This window comes from Prionailurus bengalensis, chromosome A2, assembly GCF_016509475.1.
Source record: "Prionailurus bengalensis isolate Pbe53 chromosome A2, Fcat_Pben_1.1_paternal_pri, whole genome shotgun sequence".
Lineage (NCBI taxonomy): Eukaryota > Metazoa > Chordata > Mammalia > Carnivora > Felidae > Prionailurus > Prionailurus bengalensis.
The window spans coordinates 152,972,628-152,995,823 of NC_057348.1; the positions used below are offsets into that span (position 1 = coordinate 152,972,628).

Here is a 23,196-nt window from a genome sequence, read left to right on the forward strand (position 1 = left end):
CTGTCATTTGTGATTTACATATATGAATTGTTAAAAATTTATCAAATTAAGTATCCTTGATTTAGCTTCTAGTTTTTAGTCCTTCTCAAAAAGGAATTAATGGTTTATTTAGCTGGTACATCTGTTTTCATCTACTCTTCAAATTATAACAGGATAAATGATTGCATTCCTAAATAACCCATGCCTATGACTGATGAGGAAATTTGTAAATCTATAACTCATAATTCTTGTATTAGTGCTTCAGAATGACTAATACTTCAGTTTTCTGTTCTTTGTGGGGATGCAGTGTTTTAGAAAAACCACACTGCATCTTAGAAACTAGGGTCAAATAGAAAAGTGGGGCGGAATGGTTCCTTAGAAAAATACCTTTTTCAAACTTTATTTCTGAGGAGATACTCCATGAACCATTCTTATTCTTACTAAATATGAAGCATTCCATTTACTTTTAAGTCAGTTTTTCTTTTTTTTTTTTAATTTTTTTTTTCAACGTTTATTTATTTTTGGGACAGAGAGAGACAGAGCATGAACGGGGGAGGGGCAGAGAGAGAGGGAGACACAGAATCGGAAACAGGCTCCAGGCTCTGAGCCATCAGCCCAGAGCCTGACGCGGGGCTCGAACTCACGGACCGCGAGATCGTGACCTGGCTGAAGTCGGACGCTTAACCGACTGCGCCACCCAGGCGCCCCTAAGTCAGTTTTTCAAGATAAGAAGTTTATGCACTCTGTTAAGTAGTTTAACCGTCCTGCTCAAGTTAGATCTGGGCATACGTAATAAGTTTACTAAGGAATATAAGGTCTAATCAAATCATACAAATTGTTATTGACAGTTAGATTTATTAATATGTATTCTTCCTATTTCTGAGAAGCATTTGAAGAAACAGTAATGACACAAATGAAGTAGAACATGGTTTAATAAGTATCAAAGTGTGAAGAACTACTTGAGAACAAGACTTAGCTCAGAATTTTTTCTCAACCCAAGAAAATGAGAAATAGGCATAATATCTATATTTGGTAAAAAGGAAAAATGCCAGTTAATTAGAGAAAAAACGTTTTACTAGTATTTTACAAGCACTAAGAGGAATATATAATGTGGTTCTTCATGAAAAAGCAATTTTAAATGGCATGATAATTTTTTTGTAGCAATTTTGCAAAACATAGAATTGGTCTTCATAGGGCTCTTATTTCAACCCTGAAGAAAGTTGTAGGCATATGTAGATCGTGATTTTGTTAAATTGCTTCTGTGAAGGCCTGAGTTGATTTATTTGAGGTTTATGGCTTTCTAATAATTTGATTAAGAAGGCTTGTCAAATCCAGGGGTATATTAAAATGCCTAACTTAATATGCCAAATTGATTATTCCTCTAGAACTTTAACCCACATGTTCACAGAAGTAATTAACAAAGAATTTAAGAAGTCTTTGGTGAGTGCTCCGTGAGAAGAGAGTTGTACACTGTAGATACCAAGAGTTTCAACTGGTAGAGTTGGAATTTTAAGAAAACTGAGTAATTTTGTCATTATCTCTGCAGAGCGACATATTGCAGGTAGACTTCAAAGAGTACCAAAATATTTCTAAAGATAAATGTGAAGAGAAGAGGGTTGAGCGCTTAGTGCTAAGCATTTGCATGATTAATATTTACCTTAAGTGGGAGATAGAAAAGTGATTTTTATTTAATAGTTTATTAAAGCAAAAAAAAAAGGATAAATCCATTATTTATGTTAATTATCTTTTCACTAAGAAGTGAGGAACTGAGCAGTTAGTAGATACTGTGTGACTTGGTCACTCATTATTTAAGCAGCGACAAAACAGAAGTGATCTCTGAGCCTTTATTTAGCCTACGTATCTCAAATTTGCATTTGATCTTATTTTTCCTCTCTAGGATTTACTGCTGTATAATCTATATAATGCACAATCTCCATTATGTGACCTAATTTTCCCACTTAGAAATAAGATAACCTTCATATCTTTTGGTCATTACCTCACACACTGTTGTTTTTCTGTCTTCTCACCCCTCATTTTTATGTGTTCTCTGTCAAATACTCATATATTTTTCAGTCATCAGTTTCTCCTCCTCCATAAGCTTGCCCTGCTCAGCTGTAGACTTCGTTTTCTACCAGTTTATTTACATGTAAAGCGTAGGGAAATGTGTGCCTAAGAGGAGGTGCGTGTGTGCCTCTGGCTTTGTGGACATGTTCAGATCGTACTCTGCATCTGTCTGTAGGACCCAGGTAAATTTGAAGGACTACTTCTAAAAAATTGCTTGCATGAGAGTTCCTTATTTCTTCTTCCTCTGAATATTAACCACATAATCTGTGTGGTTAAAGAGTTGGGTGATACAGACCTAGGATACACACTTCTATGACCAAGTGGTACAAACTTGATAGACTGTGTATCTCTGTTTATTTAGCAATATACAGTATATCTTTTTATACTCCAGTGGACAGATCACAGTTTGTTGAGTGTGGTCACGTATGTTTTTGAATGCATAATTCACAGCAATGGCTCTTACTCCTGAGTCAGATTTATTGCTGTGGAGATGCTCTCATTCATATGTAAACATTCATTTTCCTGAAGAGTTAGAAGGACATCTGCTATCCTTCATGGTTATGCACAGTTGGGAACTACTGACCTAGAATACAGTCAAACCCTATAATAATGAAGGCACTTAGAGTGCAGATGAGGGTAACGATGATTATATGTTAGTTTGCTAAAGTGCTCAATTATTTCTCTGTTCTGTTTTTTCCTTCTGTATCTTTCTTGCAACTTAGGTGATTCCATTTAATTAAAGTACCACTGGTTTTGCTTTTTCTTTTATGCTCAGAACTAGTTCCTAATCTTATTCTTCGAAGTTGCCTTCCCTGTCTAATGCAGTCAACTGTAACTGTTTAGCAGAGGGGGGAAAAACCCCTCACGTCTTACCAAACTGTGAGCTCCTTGATGGTAGGGTCGACATCCATTCCCACACTGACTTCTCACAGGGTACATTACTGTGACATCAAGTGTCATTTCTTGACTGTATCAATATATAAACCTCATTCTTGCTGGGACTGTGAGAGTAGGGCAGCAAAGGACTTCGAGGATTACCTTTATTCTCCTTAAGGACCATTTTAGGTGCTTTTCCACTTTATAAAAAATTATCTCTTAGATAAATTTAGAAGTTTTGTACTATTTCCACTGTAATCGCCCAACTGTTTTCTGTTTGTGTTTCTCTGATATAAAACCCTTCAAGTCACAAGACTTTAAGAATTAGAAAGAATTGCTATCGCTTCAGGCATATGCTTCTGTACAGTTCTGATATTTTCTCTAATATTTTTCTCTTCTTCACCCACAGAAATTCCCTTGGTGTTGAAACAGTATCTAAATCTGTTTTTCTTGGGTGTGTAATTGCTGGCTACTCTTGAGAGTTACTGAGGGTGAACCCAGTGCCAACTAATTTGTAAGACAGGGGAAAGAGAAGCAGTTTACCCATGCAAGGAGAGTAAATTCAAAAAATGAGAGAGTAAAAGCTAAAAAAGAAGGCAGGGCTACACTTTATAGCTGTCTTCCTTCACAGTTTACAGCGCCTAAAAATAAGTATTTGCTTCGCAATAAGTTGCCAACCGTAGGATTGGTTCATGATGAAACGAAGACTGGCATATAAGGTTACCTTTTTCTAGAACACTGATCTCAATTTCCAAGGCTAGCATTTATGCACAAAGTAGGCTTGTCTTCCCAGCCCTTGCCCTGTCCTGTAACCAACTAGTGTTGTCCTTGGAGGGTTTCCACTTGAAATCTATGTCCTTTTAGGGAAATTTCATCCTCTCATCTGTACCTTAATCAATCCCCAGCTAAATACCAGAATGCATTTTGGTAATGATGAGGCAAACTAGCTTTGGATCAAAGCTCTAGCAGCACCTTTCACTAGCCACGTGACCTTTTTCAAGCTACGTAAGCTTTCTAATGTTCAGTGTCCTCGTTTTACAAATGACATAATGAAGTAACACATGTAAAATGGTAATCACAATGCATGGCATATGGTTGGACCTCAGATCTAAAACTCACTAATTCCTTTTTTTTTTTTTTTTAATGTTTATTTTTGAGAGAGAGAGACAGAGTGTGAGCAAGGGAGGGGCAGGGAGACAGAGAGAGAGAGAGAGAGAGACATAGAATCTGAAGCAGGCTCTAGGCTCTGAGCGGTCAGCACAGAGCCCGACGCGGGGCTCGCACCCACGAAATGTGAGATCATGACCTGAGCCAAAGTTGGACCCTTAACTGACTGAGCCACCCAGGTGTCCCAGTTTTCAAATATTAACAGTTTTCACTATTCATGATTTGTCAGTTAAGAGTTTGGAGCTAGAGTGCTTAAGTTCAAGTTCCAGCTTCATCTTTTACTACCTTTGTTAATCTTGGATAGGTTATTTAAATTCTCTATACCCTGATTTCCTTTTCTGTAAAATAAAGAGTCCCTACCTCATAAGAGTGTTGTGAAGATCAAATGAGTTCTCTCATAGAAATCTCTGAAAGCAGTGCCTGGCATGTAACGACTGCTCAGTAAATGTTAGCGATTAGTGTTCAACCACCATATTATTTTAGGATGTCTGAAGAGGGCAAACCAGGGACTTAGAAGGATACTTAACACAAATTTTCCCTACTTCCTAACATCGCCTACATCCAGTCCTATTATAACCTACTTAAAGTTGGAAACCCCTGTCCCACGGCTCTTTCCTAATGAAACCCCTTTTCACATAGCTTTACACATTCTGGAAGGCTGCCTCCTTCCCCCACACCCTTGTTGTAGTATTAATAAGTTGTTCGTCTGTGACAGAGTTGCTGTCTTTCTTTGAAAGTTACAGACTTCTCTGTAATTTGTCTTTCAGGAGATGACCGTCACTAAAATGGTTTAATATCTTTTTTCCAGCAACCCCCTCCACGTTTGATAAATTTCCAAAATCACAGCCCCAAACCCAATGGACCAGTTCTTCCTCCACATCCTCAACAGCTGAGATACCCACCGAACCAGAACATGCCGAGACAAGCAATAAAGCCCAACCCGCTACAGATGGCTTTTTTGGCTCAACAAGCTATAAAACAGGTATATATATTTACTCTCTTCAGCTTCTTGTTCTGCTTCTCTGCTTTCAGATCACGTTGAATTTATAAATAAAGCAATGGTTATGAAGAGCAAGTTTTTTTGTTTTTAATAAGTGTGAGTTACCAAGTTTATTACAGACATAGAGACAAAGCTAAGAGAATGGGTCCTGATTTATAATTAACAAGAGAAATCCACTTAAGTTGGATTAAAGGCCCAGAATAATCAGTGAGTCGTAGGTATGACGTTTGGCAATACTCATAGGTGCAGCTTTTAGCTGAGTTCATTACATTTACTAAGAAGAATTCTAACAAATACAGGTTATATTCTGCAAAAGAGAAATCTTTAAATTGTTTGAAGGAGACTTAGAAAAAAACTGATAGTTTTAATATGGAGTACCTATACATCTGATGAAATTGAATGTTTTAAGGTTCTATATTAAATCCAATAGGATTTAATATTTATATTCTTAAGGTCTTCAGGTAAAAATATTTTCTAGATAAGACACTATTTTGTTATATTTGTCAAAGTTCTCTGTCTTCAAGCACTTGTGTCAACACTCTTTCCAGCTTAGTACTTGTAGGCTGATTTCAGTTTCATATTTTTGCCAAGACCAAAATAAGGAATATGATGTGGTTTCTATAATTCTCTGACATTCGTTTAATCAAATGATGTGAAAATTCTATTCAAAAAGTGCATGTGCTGTGTGTTTGTGTGTGGTTATAATTAGTTTAGCTTTGCTTTAATAGCACAGAATTTTCTTAATATTTTAATAAAAACGCTTTTAAATAAGTCATTTCTTTCTCTGCTTCATTGGTAGAGAGAGGTGAAAAGGACTCAAGCTGCATTGTAGCCTTAAGTCCTGTTTACTTTCCTAAGAGTTTTGTGACCTTGTGCAAGTTTAATCTTTTAAATGTCATTTGCCCCAGCTATATATTGAATCCCTTGCAGAGTTGTGCTGAGACTGCTAATGTGTACAAAAGCACCTAGCACACTCTGTGTGCACAAACGTGTACCTTCCCTCTTCCCCAGTTGTTTTTTTTTTTTGTTTTTTTAATTTTTTTAATGTTTTTTTATTCTTGAAAGAGAGATGGACAGAGAGCAAGGAGCGGAGGGGCAGAGAGAGGGAGACACAAAATCTGAAGCAGGCTCCAGACTCTGAGCTGTCAGCACAGACCCTGATGTGGGGCTTGACCCACGAACCATGAGATCATGACCTGAGCCGAAGTCGGACACTTAACCAACTGAGCCACCCAGACGCCCCGCTCCTCTTCTCCAGTTGTTATTTTTAATGTGTAGATACACACTCTAAGGATGTTTTTAAAATGTTTCCTGGAGAAGAGGTTGGGGAAGATGGCGGCGTAGGAGGACGCTGGGCTCACCGCCTCCGGCTGATCACTTAGATTCCACCTACACCTGCCTAAATAACCCAGAAAACCACCAGAAGACTAGCAGAATGGATTCTCCGGAGTCAAATGCAGACGAGAGGCCCACGGAAGAGGGTAGGAAAGGTGGAGAGGCGGTGTGTGCTACACGGACCAGCGGGAGGGAGCTGGGGTGGAGGGGCAGCCCGCTGGCAAAGCAGAGCCCCCAAGTCTGGCTTGCAAAAGCAGAGGGGCCGGACAGAGTGTGTTCTGACAGCAAGTGGGACTTGACATCTGGAAGGTTATAAGCTAACACTCTGCTCGGAGAACGGGAGGGCTGGAAGACAACGGGAGGGAGAGTCGTTGAGCCCCAGACGACAGACCTCAGCTTGGCGGGGAACAAAGGCGCTCGCCAGCACCATCTCCCTCGCCCATCCCCCAGCCAAAATCCCAAAGGGAACCAGTTCCTGTCAGGGAACTTGCTTGCACTGTGCAAACACCCAAGGCTGTGCTTCTGCGGATCCATCCCTCCAGCAGCGGGTCTCATTCCAGGTACTGCAGGGCCCCTCCCGAATCGGATCACCAAAGGAAAAGCGAAATGAGCCTGCCCCTCCCGCCCCTGTGCACCTTGCCTACCCACCCCCCACCTGATACACCAGACCCCCAGCACCACAAGCGTGGCAGTGTGCAAGTAGCCCAGATGAGCCACGCCACCTCACAGTGAATCCTGCCCCTAGGAGAGGGGAAGAGAAGGCACACACCAGTCTGACTGTGGCCCCAGCGGTGGGCGGGGGGCAGACATCAGGTCTGACTGTGGCCCCACTCACCAACGCAAGTTATTCAAGACAGCACAGGGGAAGTGCCCCGCAGTTCCGCACCACTCCAGGGACTATCCAAAATGACAAAATGGAAGAATCCCCTCAAAAGAATCTCCAGGAAATAGCAACAGCTAATGAACTGATCAAAAACGATTTAAACAGTATAACAGAAAGTGAATTTAGAGTAATAGTCATAAAATTAATCGCTGGGCTTGAAAACCGTATAGAGGACAGCAGAGACTCTATTGCTACAGAGATCAAAGGACTAAGGAACAGCCAGGAGGAGCTAAAAATGCTATAAATGAGCTGCAAAATAAAATGGAGATGACCACAGCTCGGATTGAAGACGCAGAGGAGAGAATAGGTGAACTAGGAGATAAAATTATGGAAAAAGAAGAAGCTGAGAAAAAGATAAAATCCAGGAGTATGAGGGGAAAATTAGAGAACTAAGTGATGCACTAAAGAGAAATAATATATGCATAATTGGTATTCCAGAGGAGGAAGAGAGAGGGAAAGGTGCTGAAGGTGTACTTGAAGAAATAATAGCTGAGAACTTCCCTGATCTGGGGAAGGAAAAAGGCATTGAAATCCAAGAGGCACAGAGGACTCCCTTAAGACGTAACTTGAATCGATCTTCTGCATGACATATCATAGTGAAACTGGCAAAATACAAGGATAAAGAGAAAATTCTGAAAGCAGCTAGGGATAAATGTGCTCTAACATATAAAGGGAGACGGATAAGACTAGTGACGGATCTCTCTACTGAAACTTGGCAGGCCAGAAAGGAATGGCAGGAAATCTTCAATGTGATGAATAGAAAAAATAGGCAGCCGAGAATCTTTTATCCAGCAAGTCTGTCATTTAGAATAGAAGGAGAGATAAAGGTCTTCCCAAAAACAAAAACTGAAGGAATTCGTCACCACTAAACCGGGCCTACAAGAGATCCTAAGGGGGATCCTGTGAGACAAAGTACCAGAGACACCGCTACAAGCATGAAACCTACAGACATGACAATGACTCTAAACTCATATCTTTGTATAATAACACAGCCTAAATCCAGCAGAAGAAGAGAAATAATAAAGATCAGAGCAGAAATAAACACTATAGAATCTAAAAAAACTGTAGAGCAGATCAATGAAACCAAGAGTTGGTTTTTTGAAGAAATAAACAAAATTGATAAACCCCTAGCCAGGCTTCTTAAAAACAAAAGAGAGATGACCCAAATAGATAAAATCATGAATGAAAATGGAATTACTACAACCAATCCTTCAGAAATACAGGCAATTATCAGGGAATACTATGATAAATTATATGCCAACAAACTGGAAAAATTGGAAGATATGGACAAATTCCTAAACACCCACACACTTCCAAAACTCAATCAGGAGGAAATAGAAAGCTTGAACAGACCCATAAGCAGCGAGGAAATTGAATCAGTTATCAAAAATCTCCCAACAAATAAGAGTCCAGGACCAGATGGCTTCCCAGGGGAGTTCTACCAGACATTTAAAGCAGAGATAATACCTATCCTTCTCAAGCTATTGCAAAAAATAGGGAAGGAAAACTTCCAGACTCATTCTATGAAGCCAATATTACTTTGATTCCTAAACCAGACAGAGACCCAGTAAAAAAAGAGAACTACAGGCCAATATCCCTGATGAATATGGATGCAAAAATTCTCAATAAGATACTAGCAAATCGAATTCAACAGCATATAAAAAGAATTATTCACCATGATCAAGTGGGATTCATTCCTGGGCTGCAGGGCTGGTTCAACATTCGCAAATCAATCAACGTGATACATCACATTAATAAAAGAAAAGAAAAGAACCATATGATCCTGTCAATCAATGCAGAAAAAGCATTTGACAAAATTCAGCAACCTTTCTTAATAAAAACCCTCGAGAAAGTCGGGATAGAAGGAACATACTTAAACATCATAAAAGCCATTTATGAAAAGCCCACAGCTAACATCATCCTCAATGGGGAAAAACTGAGAGCTTTTTCCCTAAGATCAGGAACACGACAGGGATGTCCACTCTCACTGCTGTTGTTTAACATAGTGTTGGAAGTTCTAGCATCAGCAATCAGACAACAAAAGGAAATCAAAGGCATCAAAAGTGGCAAAGATGAAGTCAAGCTTTCCCTTTTTGCAGATGGCATGATATTATACATGGAAAATCCGATAGACTCCACCAAATGTCTGCTAGAACTGATACAGGAATTCAGCAAAGTCTCAGGATACAAAATCAATGTACAGAAATCAGTTGCATTCTTATACACTAATAATGAAGCAGCAGAAAGACAAATAAGGAAACTGATCCCCTTCACAATTCCACCAAGAAGCATAAAATACCTAGGAATAAACCTAGCCAAAGATGTAAAAGATCTGTATGCTGAAAACTATAGAAAGCTTATGAAGGAAAATGAAGAAGATATAACGAAATGGAAAAACATTCCGTTCTCATGGATTGGAAGAATAAATATTGTCAAAATGTCAATACTACCCAAAGCTATCTACATATTCAATGCAATATAAATCAAAATTTCACCAGCATTCTTCTCGAAGCTAGAACAAGCAATCCTAAAATGCATATGGAACCACAAAAGGCCCTGAATAGCCAAAGTAATTTTGAAGAAGATCAAAGCAGGAGGCATCACAATCCCAGACTTTAGCCTCTACTACAAAGTTGTAATCATCAAGACAGCATGGTATTGGCACAAAAACAGACACATAGACCAATGGAATAGAATAGAAACCCCAGAACTAGACCCACAAACGTATGGCCAACTAATCTTTGACAAAGCAGGAAAGAACATCCAATGGAAAAAAGCCTCTTTAACAAATGGTGCTGGGAGAACTGGACAGCAACATGCAGAAGGTTGAAACTAGACCATTTTCTCGCACCATTCACAAAAATAAACTCAAAGTGGATAAAGGACCTGAATGTGAGACAGGAAACCATCAAAACCCTAGAGGAGAAAGCAGGAAAAGACCTCTCTGACCTCAGCCGTAGCAATTCTTACTTGACACATCCCCAAAGGCAAGGGAATTAAAAGCAAAAATGAACTCCTGGGACCTTGTGAAGATAAAAAGCTTCTGCACAGCAAAGGAAACAATCACCAAAACCAAAAGGCAACCAACAGAATGGGAAAAGGTATTTGCAAATGACATATCATACAAAGGGCTAGTATCCAAAATCTATAAAGAACTCACCAAACTCCACACCCGAAAAACAAATAACCCAGTGAAGAAATGGGCAGAAAACATGAATAGACACTTCTCTAAAGAAGACATCCAGATGGCCAACAGGCACATGAAAAGATGCTCAGCGTCGCTCCTCATCAGGGAAATACAAATCGAAACCACACTCAGATCTCACACCAGTCAGAGTGGCCAAAATGAACAAATCAGGAGACTATAGATGCTGGAGAGGATGTGGAGAAACAGGACCCCCTCTTGCACTGCTAGTGGGAATGCAAACTGGTGCAGCCACTCTGGAAAACAGTGTGGAGGTTCCTCAAAAAATTAAAAATAGACCTACCCTATGACCCAGCAATAGCACTGCTAGGAATTTACCCAAGGGATCCAGGAGTACTGATGCATAGGGGCCCTTGTACCCCAATGTTGATAGCACCACTCTCAACAATAGCCAAATTATGGAAAGAGCCTAAATGTCCATCATGTGACGAATGGATAAAGAAGATGTGGTTTCTATACACAATGGAATACTATGTGGCAATGAGAAAGAATGAAATATGGCTCTTTGTAGCAACGTGGATGGAACTGGAGAGTGTTATGCTATGTGAAATAAGCCATACAGAGAAAGACAGATACCATATGTTTTCACTCTTATGTGGATCCTGAGAAACTTAACAGAAGCCCATGGGGGAGGGGAAGGAAAAAAAAAAAAAAGAGGTTAGAGAGGGAGAGAGCCAAAGCATAAGAGACTTAAACACTGAGAACAAACTGAGGGTTGATGGGGGGTGGGAGATGGGTATTGAGGAGGGCACCTTTTAGGATGAGCACTGGGTGTTGTTTGGAAACCAATTTGACAATAAATTTCATATATTGGGGGAAAAAAAATGTTTCCTGGTCCCAGGCGACTGGGTGGCTCAATAGGTTGAGCTTCTGACTTCGCCTCAGGGCATGATCTCCTGGCTGTGAGTTCGAGCCCCACGTAGGGCTCTGTACTGACAGCTCAGAGCCTGGAGCCTGCTTCAGATTCTGTGTTTGTCTCTCTCTCTCTGCCCCTACCCCGCTCACACTCTGTCTCTGTCTCAAAAATAAACATTAAAAATATATATATATTTAAAATGTTTCCTGGTCAAAAATCTAAACATGAATGAATAAATGAATAAACTAGGAGATAATATAGATAATAAATGTAATCAACGGATTAAATTAACAAATTACAGTACACTTGCATAGGGGAATATGTTCAGCAATTGAGAAAATGCAGCAATCTATAGATGATGTTATATGGAAAAAAACATTATAGAATTTTTGTACGGTATTATCTCATTTTTCTGGTTGTGTGGGGGGTGGGGAGTGGGAGGTGGGGAGGGGTTTTTTAAAAAAATAAACCTTGGAAAGATATACATCGTCCATAACTATGATTATTCTGGAGGAGGGAAGTTGGCAGAGGGCACAGGAAGAGATGGATGGACATGAGGAGTAGGTAGGTGGTAAAGATGACTTTCACAGGTTTCTTTATACAGTGTTTTCGGTGAGGAATACAAATTAGATTTTTCAAAATTGGAATGCCTGTCACACTATCACTCTGTATAGTGTAGTCCATATATTGTTGTATTTGGGGATTTTTTACCCCTTGTATAGTCCTGAGATACCTCTTAGTTGCTTTCCTTTTCCCCCATATTTTATTACAAAAATTTTCAAACACAACAGCTAAAAGAGTTGTGTCAAAGACTAATTGTTCTATTTGGCTTCTCACTTACTAATCATATAGCCATTTATTCTTCCATATATCAGTCAAGTCTTATTTTTTCATAGGGTTTGAAGTAAATTGTGGAGAGCAGCATGGTTCATCTCTTCTCATTCCTAGTATTCTGCTATTATCTTAGTGTGTTTATCTCAGCCTTTAACATAAATGATAAGAGTTCCCTCAGTTGTTTATGTTTAATTACCTCTTCGTATATAAGAAATGAGTGTTAAAAAAAAAATCCTGCAAGCCTGGGTCTAGAGTTAATGTTTGATGTTTGAGGTTTCACTCTAGTTTTAAGGCTACAAGGTAGATTTATTGGGAGAATTCTTAGTGTCGCAATCTTTAAGTTGTACTTCTTAGACTGGTCCAGTTCCCAAAGCGTCTTTCTGTCGTCTGCCTAAAATTCAGGGCCTGGCTGCACCTTGAAGCCAGCTTGGGTAAGCAGATTGGTGGGGGCCAGTGGCAGAGTTGGGGGTGGGGGAGGGAAGCTCAGCATTCAGTGTCAGTGTGGCTTCATAATCTTCATTTTCAGGGTAGTACGTCTCTGCCTTCAGATGAACCTGGTGCCCTTCAATCCAAAGACACAGTTTTCTCTATTTTAGACAATAAACTTCCAGCCTTCATCTGTGGAAATGGAGGAAGTCTGTATTATCTTGGGGTAACTACAGTAAAGTGGGAAAGGAACATGAGCCTCAGTGCTTCTTAAACTCTCAGCAGATCATCCTGTTTTCAGCCCCAGCTTTACCTCTCATGCTTTTAATTTCCAAGCTCTTAGGGGTTCTGCAATATGTGCAAACTGTTATTTAGTTTCAAGTGTCTCAGGTGGGGACAGAAGAAAATGCATCTTTTTAGCCCTCCATCTTTACCTTGAAGTTGCTATGTGCTTATGTTCCCACCCACCCCCTATGTGTTAGCTTTTCAGGATAGGATGTTGTGGTTTTCTGATACATGCCAACTGTTTTCTGGTTAAATATATATATATATTTATTTCATCTACGTAGTGCATACCAGAGACGAGTTCTCAGCAGTGTGAATCAGTGACCACCCTTTCAGAGGATACTACACAAGGTCCTTCCTGTGTATATATATTTTATATATATATATAAAATCTGCTTTTTATTTTTTATTTTTGGACAGGATTAATGAAAATTATACATACCTGTCCCTCCTTGCTTTCCATTCAAATTATAGTTGAATTCAGATAGCACAATGTGTCTTCTACTTTGTTTCGTAACAAAGGAACAGAGATTAGTAGGACATGTTATGCTTTGGCCTGCTAATAGACCCCCTTCCTCCTTTGTTGCTACTATAGTGGCAGATCAGCAGTGGGCAGGCTGCCCCATCAACCGCCAGCAGCACATCCTCTACTCCTTCTAGTCCTACCATTACGAGTGCAGCAGGATATGATGCAAAGGCTTTCGGCTCACCTATGATTGATTTGAGCTCACCAGTGGGAGGCTCTTATAATCTTCCTTCTCTTCCAGATGTAAGTATACATAACATTTATACTAAGAATGTTTCAAAAATTTCAAGTGAATTTACCTGGTAAAAGGCTTGAGTTAGTCAGATGATAGGTTGTGTGTTGGGTGTTAGAAATTATTTTTCTTCTTTAGAAATAAAACAGCAGGAAAAATAAAAAGATAAGCCCTTAAACGTATATAGAGGACATCTTTCATGGCACTGATGTTAAACATGTTATAAATTAATGATTATAGTGATGGACTCTGGAATCTAAGCTGGGAAAGCTGGGAAGAAAGGACCTGGGAAAGAGGTACTGGAAAGGTGAATGTTGGAATGTGCTGTATTAGAATAAGGATATGGTGGGCTGGGGAGGCTGGGATTTGAAACATCAGAAGAGATGGAGACAAGTTTAACAATGGCAATGAAAACATTTTCTCCCAGATTATACTGGCCAGTGCAAGATTAGCTCTGGTTTATTTTATATTTAAATTAAATACATTTACTCACTAACTTTACCAATATGACTTTCTAAAAAATCTTTTCCAAAGGCAGAAAATAAAACATCCTATAGATAGATCTCCATATAAGTTGATACTTGTTTTACCTTTCCTTATCCTACAAGGTTATAGAATTGTGACACAAACATTAAAACTTTAAAGAAACATCTGATCAGATGGTAAAATAAATTTTTTATTTTCATTATTTAGTTGGTTTTTCAGGTTACTGAGATCAATTATTTAGTTGCATCATTAACCTTACCAGAGTTATTTCATTTTTTAAATAATTGCATATACTTTAAATGGGTAAAGGACATGTATTTTTCATTCATAGGTAATATATGGGAAAACTAATTTTGTCTCATTCCTATAATTGTACTTTAGCTTTTAGGATTAACTCACAGTGTAAATAACTTTCCTTACGTTAAGATTCAATAGATCCACTCACATTCCAGTACATTTCACACTCTGAAAAGTATTGGCCAAGGTATTGCCAAAAGATTATAAACATAAATGACCCTGTGTACTTTCCCCCTTCCCTGAAGAGGACCCACAGAAAACACAAATCGTCCTTCTGGCCTTTTCTCTGCAGTCCTCAGATACAGGTGAACCTTTGTCTACCAGCCTTGCTCAACTGAAATTCTTCAGCTGAACCATAGAATAAAGAAGCTGATTTGAGTGACCGTTTTCTCAGTCCCCCCAAAGATGGTTCATAAGTAGCACCATTCTAGATGGAGAAGGAAAAGTAGATTTCATCATAAACAATCTATGCCCTAGGACAGTAGGAATTAAGTCTCCTGTAGAATCCTAGTTCAGAAAGGCTGGAACTATGTTAGAGAATTGAACTTGATTTTAATCACAAAGACATTTTTGAGAAATAAATGGTCTATTTAAGCATGAAAAGTATTTGCATCTAAAGAATTAAAGTCTTGGGGCGCCTGGGTGGCACAGTCGGTTGGGCGTCCGACTTCAGCCAGGTCACAATCTCGCGGTCTGTGAGTTCGAGCCCCGCGTCGGGCTCTGGGCTGATGGCTCAGAGCCTGGAGCCTGTTTCCGATTCTGTGTCTCCCTCTCTCTCTGCCCCTCCCCCGTTCATGCTCTGTCTCTCTCTGTCCCAAAAATAAATAAACGTTGAAAAAAAAAATTTTTTTTTAATAAAAAAAAAAAAAGAATTAAAGTCTTTCCATAAAGAAGATGTGGTTTATATATACCATGGAATACTACTTGGCACTTAACAGAAGACCGTGGGAGAAGGGAGGGAGAAAATAGAAACAGAGGGGGATGGAGGCAAACCACAAGAGACTCTTAAATACAGAGAACAAACTGAGGGTGGACAGGGGTTACGGCATGGGAGGGAAAATGGGTGATGGGCATTGAGGAGAGCACTTGTTGGGATGAGCACTAGGTGTTGTATATAAGCCAACCTGACAATAAATTACATTAAAAATAAAATAAAGAATTAAAGTCTTATTTAGTAGAAGTGTAGCATTATTTTAGCTGAGTGATCAGTTGGAAAAGAAGTGTTACCTGTATACCTGTTACTTTAAAGCAAGAATCTTTAAAGGACCCATTTTCCCCTACAAAATAATAGTAATGTACTTAGGTGAGATTAGTGTTCTAGAAATATGCTATGTGTGGGCTTATTTCATCTACGTAGTGCATACCAGAGACGAGTTCTCAGCAGTGTGAATCAGTGACCACCCTTTCAGAGGATACTACACAAGGTCCTTCCTGTGTAAGGCCAGATTTTCTTCATATTCTTCAACCAGAACCACACATCACAATGTGCTTATGTTCTTACGCACATAAAAGAATCCTTTTGGCTATTAATTAAGCCAGACACTAAAGAAACTTGCAAAAATGTAAAACTGTGCTATTTTTTTGGGGGGGGGGTTACTTTTTGTTATTTTTAAATAAGTTATATATTTTTTTGTTTGAGTTTTTAAGGGTGTGAATGATACATGATACTCCTTTCTCCTTCCTCATAACTTCTGAAATAGTATGTCTTCAGTATATTTACTAAGATGGACCATTAAGATGAATAAAAGCTTTTTTCAAGATTGTTTATAGGGAAAATATACATCAGAACTTCTTAAATATGATATTTATATACTTCATTACTTGATAGTAATTAAACTATTAAAGTTTTCTTTTAAATTTAAAGTAGCTTTTAACTTGCAAAGTCGGGATGTTGTGAAATAATTTCGTTTCTTATAAGATTGACTGTTCAAGTACTATTATGCTGGACAATATTGTGAGGAAAGATACCAGTATAGATCATGGCCAGCCAAGACCACCCTCAAACAGAACCGTCCAGTCACCAAACTCATCCGTGCCATCTCCAGGCCTTGCAGGTAAAGTGAGCTTCCTTTGACTTTGGGGTGTTTTCCCTTTTTTTTTTTTTTTTTTTTTTTTTTTACTCGTAATTACCCTTGTCCCTCACCTCTGCCCTCCACCCTTTTCTTGGATGATTAAAATGAGTCTGAGTTTTGGGCACTGTTTAAATTTAGTCTACTTTCAAGGTGGGAAGCAAAGTTTAAACCTCTGTACCTTTTTAATTTCAACAAAACTTGTAGGCATTAGAGCATTCCTAGGAGGAAATTAGTATTATACTTACTGTTTTTGATAAGTTTTCCTGTGATATGGTATATTTTTGGATGTAAGTTGCCTAGGGTCAAAATTTATCAGTGTCAGTCTCTTCTTTGGTGGGTTGTGTGTGTGTGTGTGTGTGTGTGTGTGTGTGTGTGTGTAATTGATGTTTAAGAATTTTTAACATACCTACTCATTTCCTTTAAGAGAGAAGCACTCTCCCTAATCCTGTTGACCTAATACTACTCACAGATGTTGGCAAAATAGGTGCCTTAGAACAAAATATGGAGAGAGGAGAATTTCTGAAGGTTCATCAGTCACACAAACATAAGACAGTTACACAATATAAAAGGAGATGCTTATTTAAAACACATACAAACAAAATGGAAGAACACTGTTGACAAATATGGCATAGAAACTGTTAAATTATATAACAAGTTTGTATAAATGATTAAGGAAAATACTCAGAATTGCCAAAGGACTTGACTAGATAATTCCCCAAAGAGGAAATACAAATAGCCAGTAACTTGGGGGTTTCAATGTCACTAGTAGTCATTATAAATATCAAAATAAGATATAATTTCTAACTGTTAAATTAGCAAAGACTTAAGTAGTGAAAATATTCATTGATAAGAATGTGATAAGAGAAGTACTCTGGTACATAGCTGGCGGGAGTATAACTTGACAGAACATTTCTGGATACCATTTTGACAATATTACTAAGACTAACATTTACGCATAACTGACTGTGTGCTAGGCATTGGACGAAGTATCTTAATGCGTTGCCTAGTAGAATAGTTGTTTCGGTGTCTCCATTGATTGGTCTCTGTGTGGCTTTCTGTCTTGGACTGCTTTTACATCAGCACCTACTGCTTTTCATTGTCGTCTGTAGCTTTCACTAGTACTAGTGTCCTCACTGAGATTTTGCCCTGCTTTACATTTGACTCTGTTTGGAAACTTTTTTTTTTTAAGGTTTGTTTTGTTTGGTTTTGTTTTTTGTTTTTTGTTTTTGAGAGAGAGGGGGAGAGAGAGAAAACAAGCGGAGGAGCGGCAGAGAGGGGGACAGAGGATCCAAAGTGGGCTCCGTGCTGACAGTAGAAAATCCTATGTGGGGCTCCAACTCATGAACCATGAGATCATGACCTGAGCCAAAGTCAGATGCTTAACCACCTGAGCCACCCAGGCGGCCCTGGAGACATTTTTGATCGTCACACCCCTGGGTGGGAAATGTGGAGAGATACTACTGGCATCTAATAACTAGTAGAGGCCAGAGATACTGCTAAATATCCACAGTGCATGGAGATCCCCCACAACAAAGAATTATCTGGCCCAAAATGCCAGGAGTACTGAGGTTTAATTCCGCTAGTCTAACCTACGGTTAGACTTGGCTGGGAGTCCAACAACTGGTTATTGTTTTATATAATTCCATTTTGTTCCAGTGCTAAGTGAGCATATTCAGTAGGAAATGACACACATAATCATTAACTCATGTTATGAACGTGAATGATTTCCTCTTCTCCAGGACCTGTTACTATGACTAGTGTTCACCCACCAATACGTTCACCTAGTGCCTCCAGTGTTGGGAGCCGAGGAAGGTAAATTGACTTAACCTTATCCTCTAGTGTATAAAATCTCTGATTAGATTTCTCTTGCCAGGGCTCAACATGCTCTTGGTACTCAATACATCTTGAACTACTTCCTTTATTTTTAACTTTTAAATCAAAATTTCAATGATTGTTATAATTTAACAAACTAATTAATGGGTTAAGTAAATAAAGTATAATTGTGTCTTTAGAGATACAAAAATTGGGGGGGATGATATGTTTGTCTTGAGCCTAATAGCAACGAAGTAGGTATAACAGATTGCACTATATAGGATATGTACAAACACAAACTTAGGGGGAAAAGAAACAATAACTTTATACTAACTTCAATGTTCTCTGACTTTTTTAATGCCGAAACATTAGGTCTGCTTTAAAATAAATAAATTCATAGTTGTTGAAATTCTCTCCCAGCTTACTGCTTTGCTCATCTATTTATGCTTACAGATTTCTCCTAGTGAACCCAGTTCTTATTTGCTAATCATATGGAAGATACATTCTCTCAAGAGAAAAATGTTGCCTTTAATCCCATGAGAACATTGTGGGTATCCGTAAAGGGTTTTTGTCCCAGTATATTTTTTAAAATAGCCAAACACCAACAGTTTATATCTCTAGTTAATTGTCTTCATACTTTGTGACAGTAAATCGTTAATGTGGGCCCAGAGTGCTCTTTGTCACTGACTAGAGAAGGAAGTGGGAAAGATAGTTCTGAGATATTAAAATCTGACTGCCCAATTGGAGAGCCTCAGAGTATTCAAGTCTGTTTTCTTATGATTCGGGTTCTATTTAAATCTTTTCAAATATCTTTCCAGAAGTATAGTGTGACTAATGACATAGGTTAATATGTAAAAGGTTTTTTATACAGGAAGCTGTGTGCAGGCATCTGTGTGCAGGCATCTGTGTGCAGGCAGTGGTTGCATCTCACTGTCATTTATCATGGATTGTGATAATGGAACATGGTGACCATTGCTGTGAAGTTATACAGAATTACTTCTAAAAGCTATCATTATGCTTTGTTTTGAGACACTTAAGGTAGCATTCTTTGATGTTTTTGTTTTTTCTCTCTCTCTCTCTTACAGCTCTGGCTCTTCCAGCAAACCAGCAGGAGCTGATTCCACACACAAAGTCCCGGTGGTCATGTTGGAGCCAATCCGAATAAAACAGGAAAACAGTGGACCGCCTGAAAATTATGATTTTCCTGTGGTCATAGTGAAACAAGAATCCGATGAAGAATCTAGGCCTCAAAATGTAATTATATCAATTTGGGGGATAGGATGAAAGAAACTTGTAACTAGCAGATAGGAGATTAAAAATGTTATGTTGAGGGGCGCCTGGGTGGTTCAGTCACTTAAGCGTCACTCACAATCTCATGGTTCGTGGGATTGAGCCCCATGTTGGGCTCTGTGCTGAGCCTGGAGACTGGTTGGGATTCTCTGTCTCTGCCCCTCCCCCACTCATGCTCTCAAAATAAATAAATCAACTTTAAAAAAATGTTATGTTTAAAAACAGGGAAATAGTCAACTTAAAGGTTGAAAAGTTTGAGGACCTCTCTCAGTAAATTAAAAGAAAAAGATGGATGGAAAATAGGGAGAAGAGTTCAAAAAATCAGGGGCATTTGGGGTTGGGCATTTGAGTAAAACAAGGAAGTTGGGCATTTGAGTAAAACACATGGAAGGTAATTGGCAAAAAAAAATAATAACACAAGGAAATTTACTGTAACTGAAAAGCATGCACATCTGAATTGAAAGGACCCAAATAACAGAACATTAAATGAAACCAGGACTCAAATTATATTATCATCAATTTCAGGATACCAGGATTTTAAAAGCTTCTAGATGGAAAAAACACCTTATGCAAAGGATCAGACATAATGGCAGCGAGTCCTCAAAATGGATGTTTGAATCTGAAACAAAAGAGAAATACCAAAATTGTGAGCAAAAGTATTTCATAGCCAGAACTCTACACCCAGGCAAATTCTCAATCATGCATAAAAATTAAATAAAGATTTTTAGACATAAATGCAAGGTTTGAGAAATTTTAATTCTCATGTACTCATTCTCCAGAAGATACTTGAAAGTATGCTTCATCAAAAATGGAATGAACCAAGAAAGGAGGCATAAGATCCCAGAAGAGAGACAGAGAGTACTTCCCAGTACAACAGCTCCCCTGGTGCATCCTGTAGCAGGGAGGATGGGAGACTCCGTAGGGATATATGTAAGAGCAAAAAAAAAATGTTCGGCAGTATTGGAAAGCGTTTTATAACCCTACTGGAGGCTGTGAGAATGACTTAGAGATACAGTATTTAGAAAAGTAAGCAGATGAAAGAAAAGGGTGGAAGAGGGAGAGAGAGGAAAGAAGGAAGGAAGAAAGAATTGAATCACAGTAAAAACAAAAAGACAAAAAAAGGAAGTATAGTCATAGTACATTATGTGATGAACAATATTTATACTTACAGTGGTATAAACAAACACCTGTATTATACAAATTTAACTAAAAACTAGATATAATCAGGATATAACCTGAACATGAATTTAACCAGAAATTGATTTTTCAGGACACTTAACCAGTGCAGCAGTGATACTGACCAATTGGAATAGATGTTGGCCATAAAGTTACACTGGTACCAAATAAATACATACATACGTACTTACTTCATAAAGCGTTAAGAAAGTGGCATGAGTGGCGTGTATGTGTGTAAGGAGTGGGTAGAGAGGCAGGAAGGAAAAATCTAATCTTCCATCATAAAGAATATACATACCCACATTTAAGACGGAAAATATGTTTAAAATTGAAAATCTGAGAAATTACAATACAAGCAAATTATTTAAAAATAAACAGCAAAAGAAAAGCTAAATAATTTAAAAATAATTGCCTCTGAGGAATGAGATTATGTAATCATACTTTTAACTAAATCTGCATTTATTACTTTAAATATTAAAAGTTTAAAGGAAATCATAGATTTTGTTATTAAAAATTTTACCATCCCAGGCCCCAACATAAAATTTAGATTCATCTTAAAGTTATTAATAGCTCTTGCAGAAGTGAAATTAATTATAAGAATTGAAGCACAATACTTTTCTATGAATGAAAAACCAACAGTAGACATATTTTGAGTCTGGATATAATTTTTTTTAATATTTATTTATTTTGAGAGAGCGAGAAAGTGCAGGGGAGGGGCAGAAAGAGAGGGAGAGAGAAAATCCCAAGCAGGATCTGCACTGTTAGCCCAGAGCCCAATGTGGGGCTTGATCTCATGAACTAAACCTTGAGTCTGACACTTAACCAACCGAGCTGCTCAGGTACCCCTGCTGATCTTCTATTTTGATGATAGTTTTTGGTAGAGATTCAGGTCCTCTTTACCTTTGGGGACTCTATTAGAGTAAACCTCTTCTGTTCTCATACATATTCACAGACTCTTTTGAAGTAACTAGGTGCCTATGAGAGAGCAGTCTACGGTCCCGAATTGCAGCAGTGCTAACGAAGAATGCCAATTTTGAGAAATAAACACATACTCTTAACTTCTTTCCATTGCAGACCAACTATCCAAGGAGCATACTCACCTCCCTGCTCTTAAATAGTAGTCAGAGCTCTACCTCTGAGGAGTCTGTGCTAAGGTCAGATGCTCCTGATAGCACAGGAGATCAACCTGGACTTCACCAGGAAAATTCCTCCAATGGAAAGTCGGAGTGGCCGGATGCCTCCCAGAAGTCACCTGTTCACGTCGGAGAGACCAGGAAAGAGGACGACCCCAATGAGGACTGGTGTGCAGTTTGTCAGAATGGAGGGGAGCTCCTGTGCTGTGAGAAGTGTCCCAAAGTGTTTCATCTTTCTTGTCATGTGCCCACCTTGGCAAATTTTCCAAGGTAAGATGGTACTTACTTCCCTTTCCCACATTCTTTCACTAGAAATAATAATTGATGCTCGTTGTAACTTTGTAAAAAACTTCAGTGAAAACCCACTTCACACAAATGGATTCTTCAGCATAGGGGCTTTGATACTCTGCTTCCCATTCCATGTGCTTCTCTCAAAAATCTACTCTGTGAAGAAGAAGGGAAAAAAAAACCGGTCCTTTGAATTACTACAGATGATTACCCTAGAAAACGGTGATCCTTACGCATAACAATGGCCACAGTTACTGCATGTTTTTGCCAAGCATTGAGCTGTATCATTTATAAATATCTCAAGTACCTTTTCCAACCAACTCTGAGATGCTGCTCCTACTGATGATGATGGGGAAGAGCGGCCACTGCGTTGATCTCTTTAGTTCTTGGAACGCTGTACTTCTTAAAATTTAATTCCACATTTAAAGTTGAAAGAATGGGGGCGCCTGGGTGGCTCAGTCGGTTAAGCGTCCCACTTCGGCTCAGGTCATGCATGATCTCACAGTTCGTGGGTTCGAGTCCCTCGTTGGGCTCTGTGCTGACAGCTCAGAGCCTGGAGCCTGCTTCAGAGTCTGTGTCTCCCTCTCTCTCTGCTCCTCCCCTGGTCACTCACTCTCTCTTGCTCTCTTTTGCTCTCGCTTGCTCTCTCATTGTCTTTCTCTCTCTCTCTCTCTCTCTCTCTCTCTCTCTCTCTCTCAAAAGTAAACATTTAAAAAAAATTTTTTAAATAATAAAGTTGCAAGAATAGTACCAAGAACATTTCTTTTCCATGAATCATTTTGGGGAAAATAACAGTTGTGCCTCACATCAGCCATAAATTAATGTGTGTGTTTATTTTTTTAAGTGTTTCTTTCATGTAAGTGTTTCATACCTCCTTGCCTAACGTTTACACTTAGGCCCTTATATTATATTTCTGCTCTTAAGCTCTCTCAGCATGGTGCTGTGTACATAGTAGATATGCAGTAAATTCTCAG

General features: G+C 38.7%; 1 protein-coding gene across 2 annotated transcripts in view; it reads left to right on the forward strand.

Annotated features, from left to right (window-relative positions):
* The window catches only part of TRIM24 (tripartite motif containing 24), a 123,819-nt gene that overhangs the window by 96,413 nt on the left and 4,210 nt on the right, over nucleotides 1–23,196 (forward strand). For both annotated transcript variants that reach the window (XM_043589675.1, XM_043589674.1), the window contains exons 10-15: nucleotides 4,895–5,068; nucleotides 13,506–13,679; nucleotides 16,370–16,505; nucleotides 18,263–18,335; nucleotides 19,421–19,589; nucleotides 21,876–22,204. In XM_043589675.1, coding sequence (XP_043445610.1) covers nucleotides 4,895–5,068; nucleotides 13,506–13,679; nucleotides 16,370–16,505; nucleotides 18,263–18,335; nucleotides 19,421–19,589; nucleotides 21,876–22,204 — 1,055 coding nt within the window. The remainder of the gene's footprint in view (nucleotides 1–4,894; nucleotides 5,069–13,505; nucleotides 13,680–16,369; nucleotides 16,506–18,262; nucleotides 18,336–19,420; nucleotides 19,590–21,875; nucleotides 22,205–23,196) is intronic.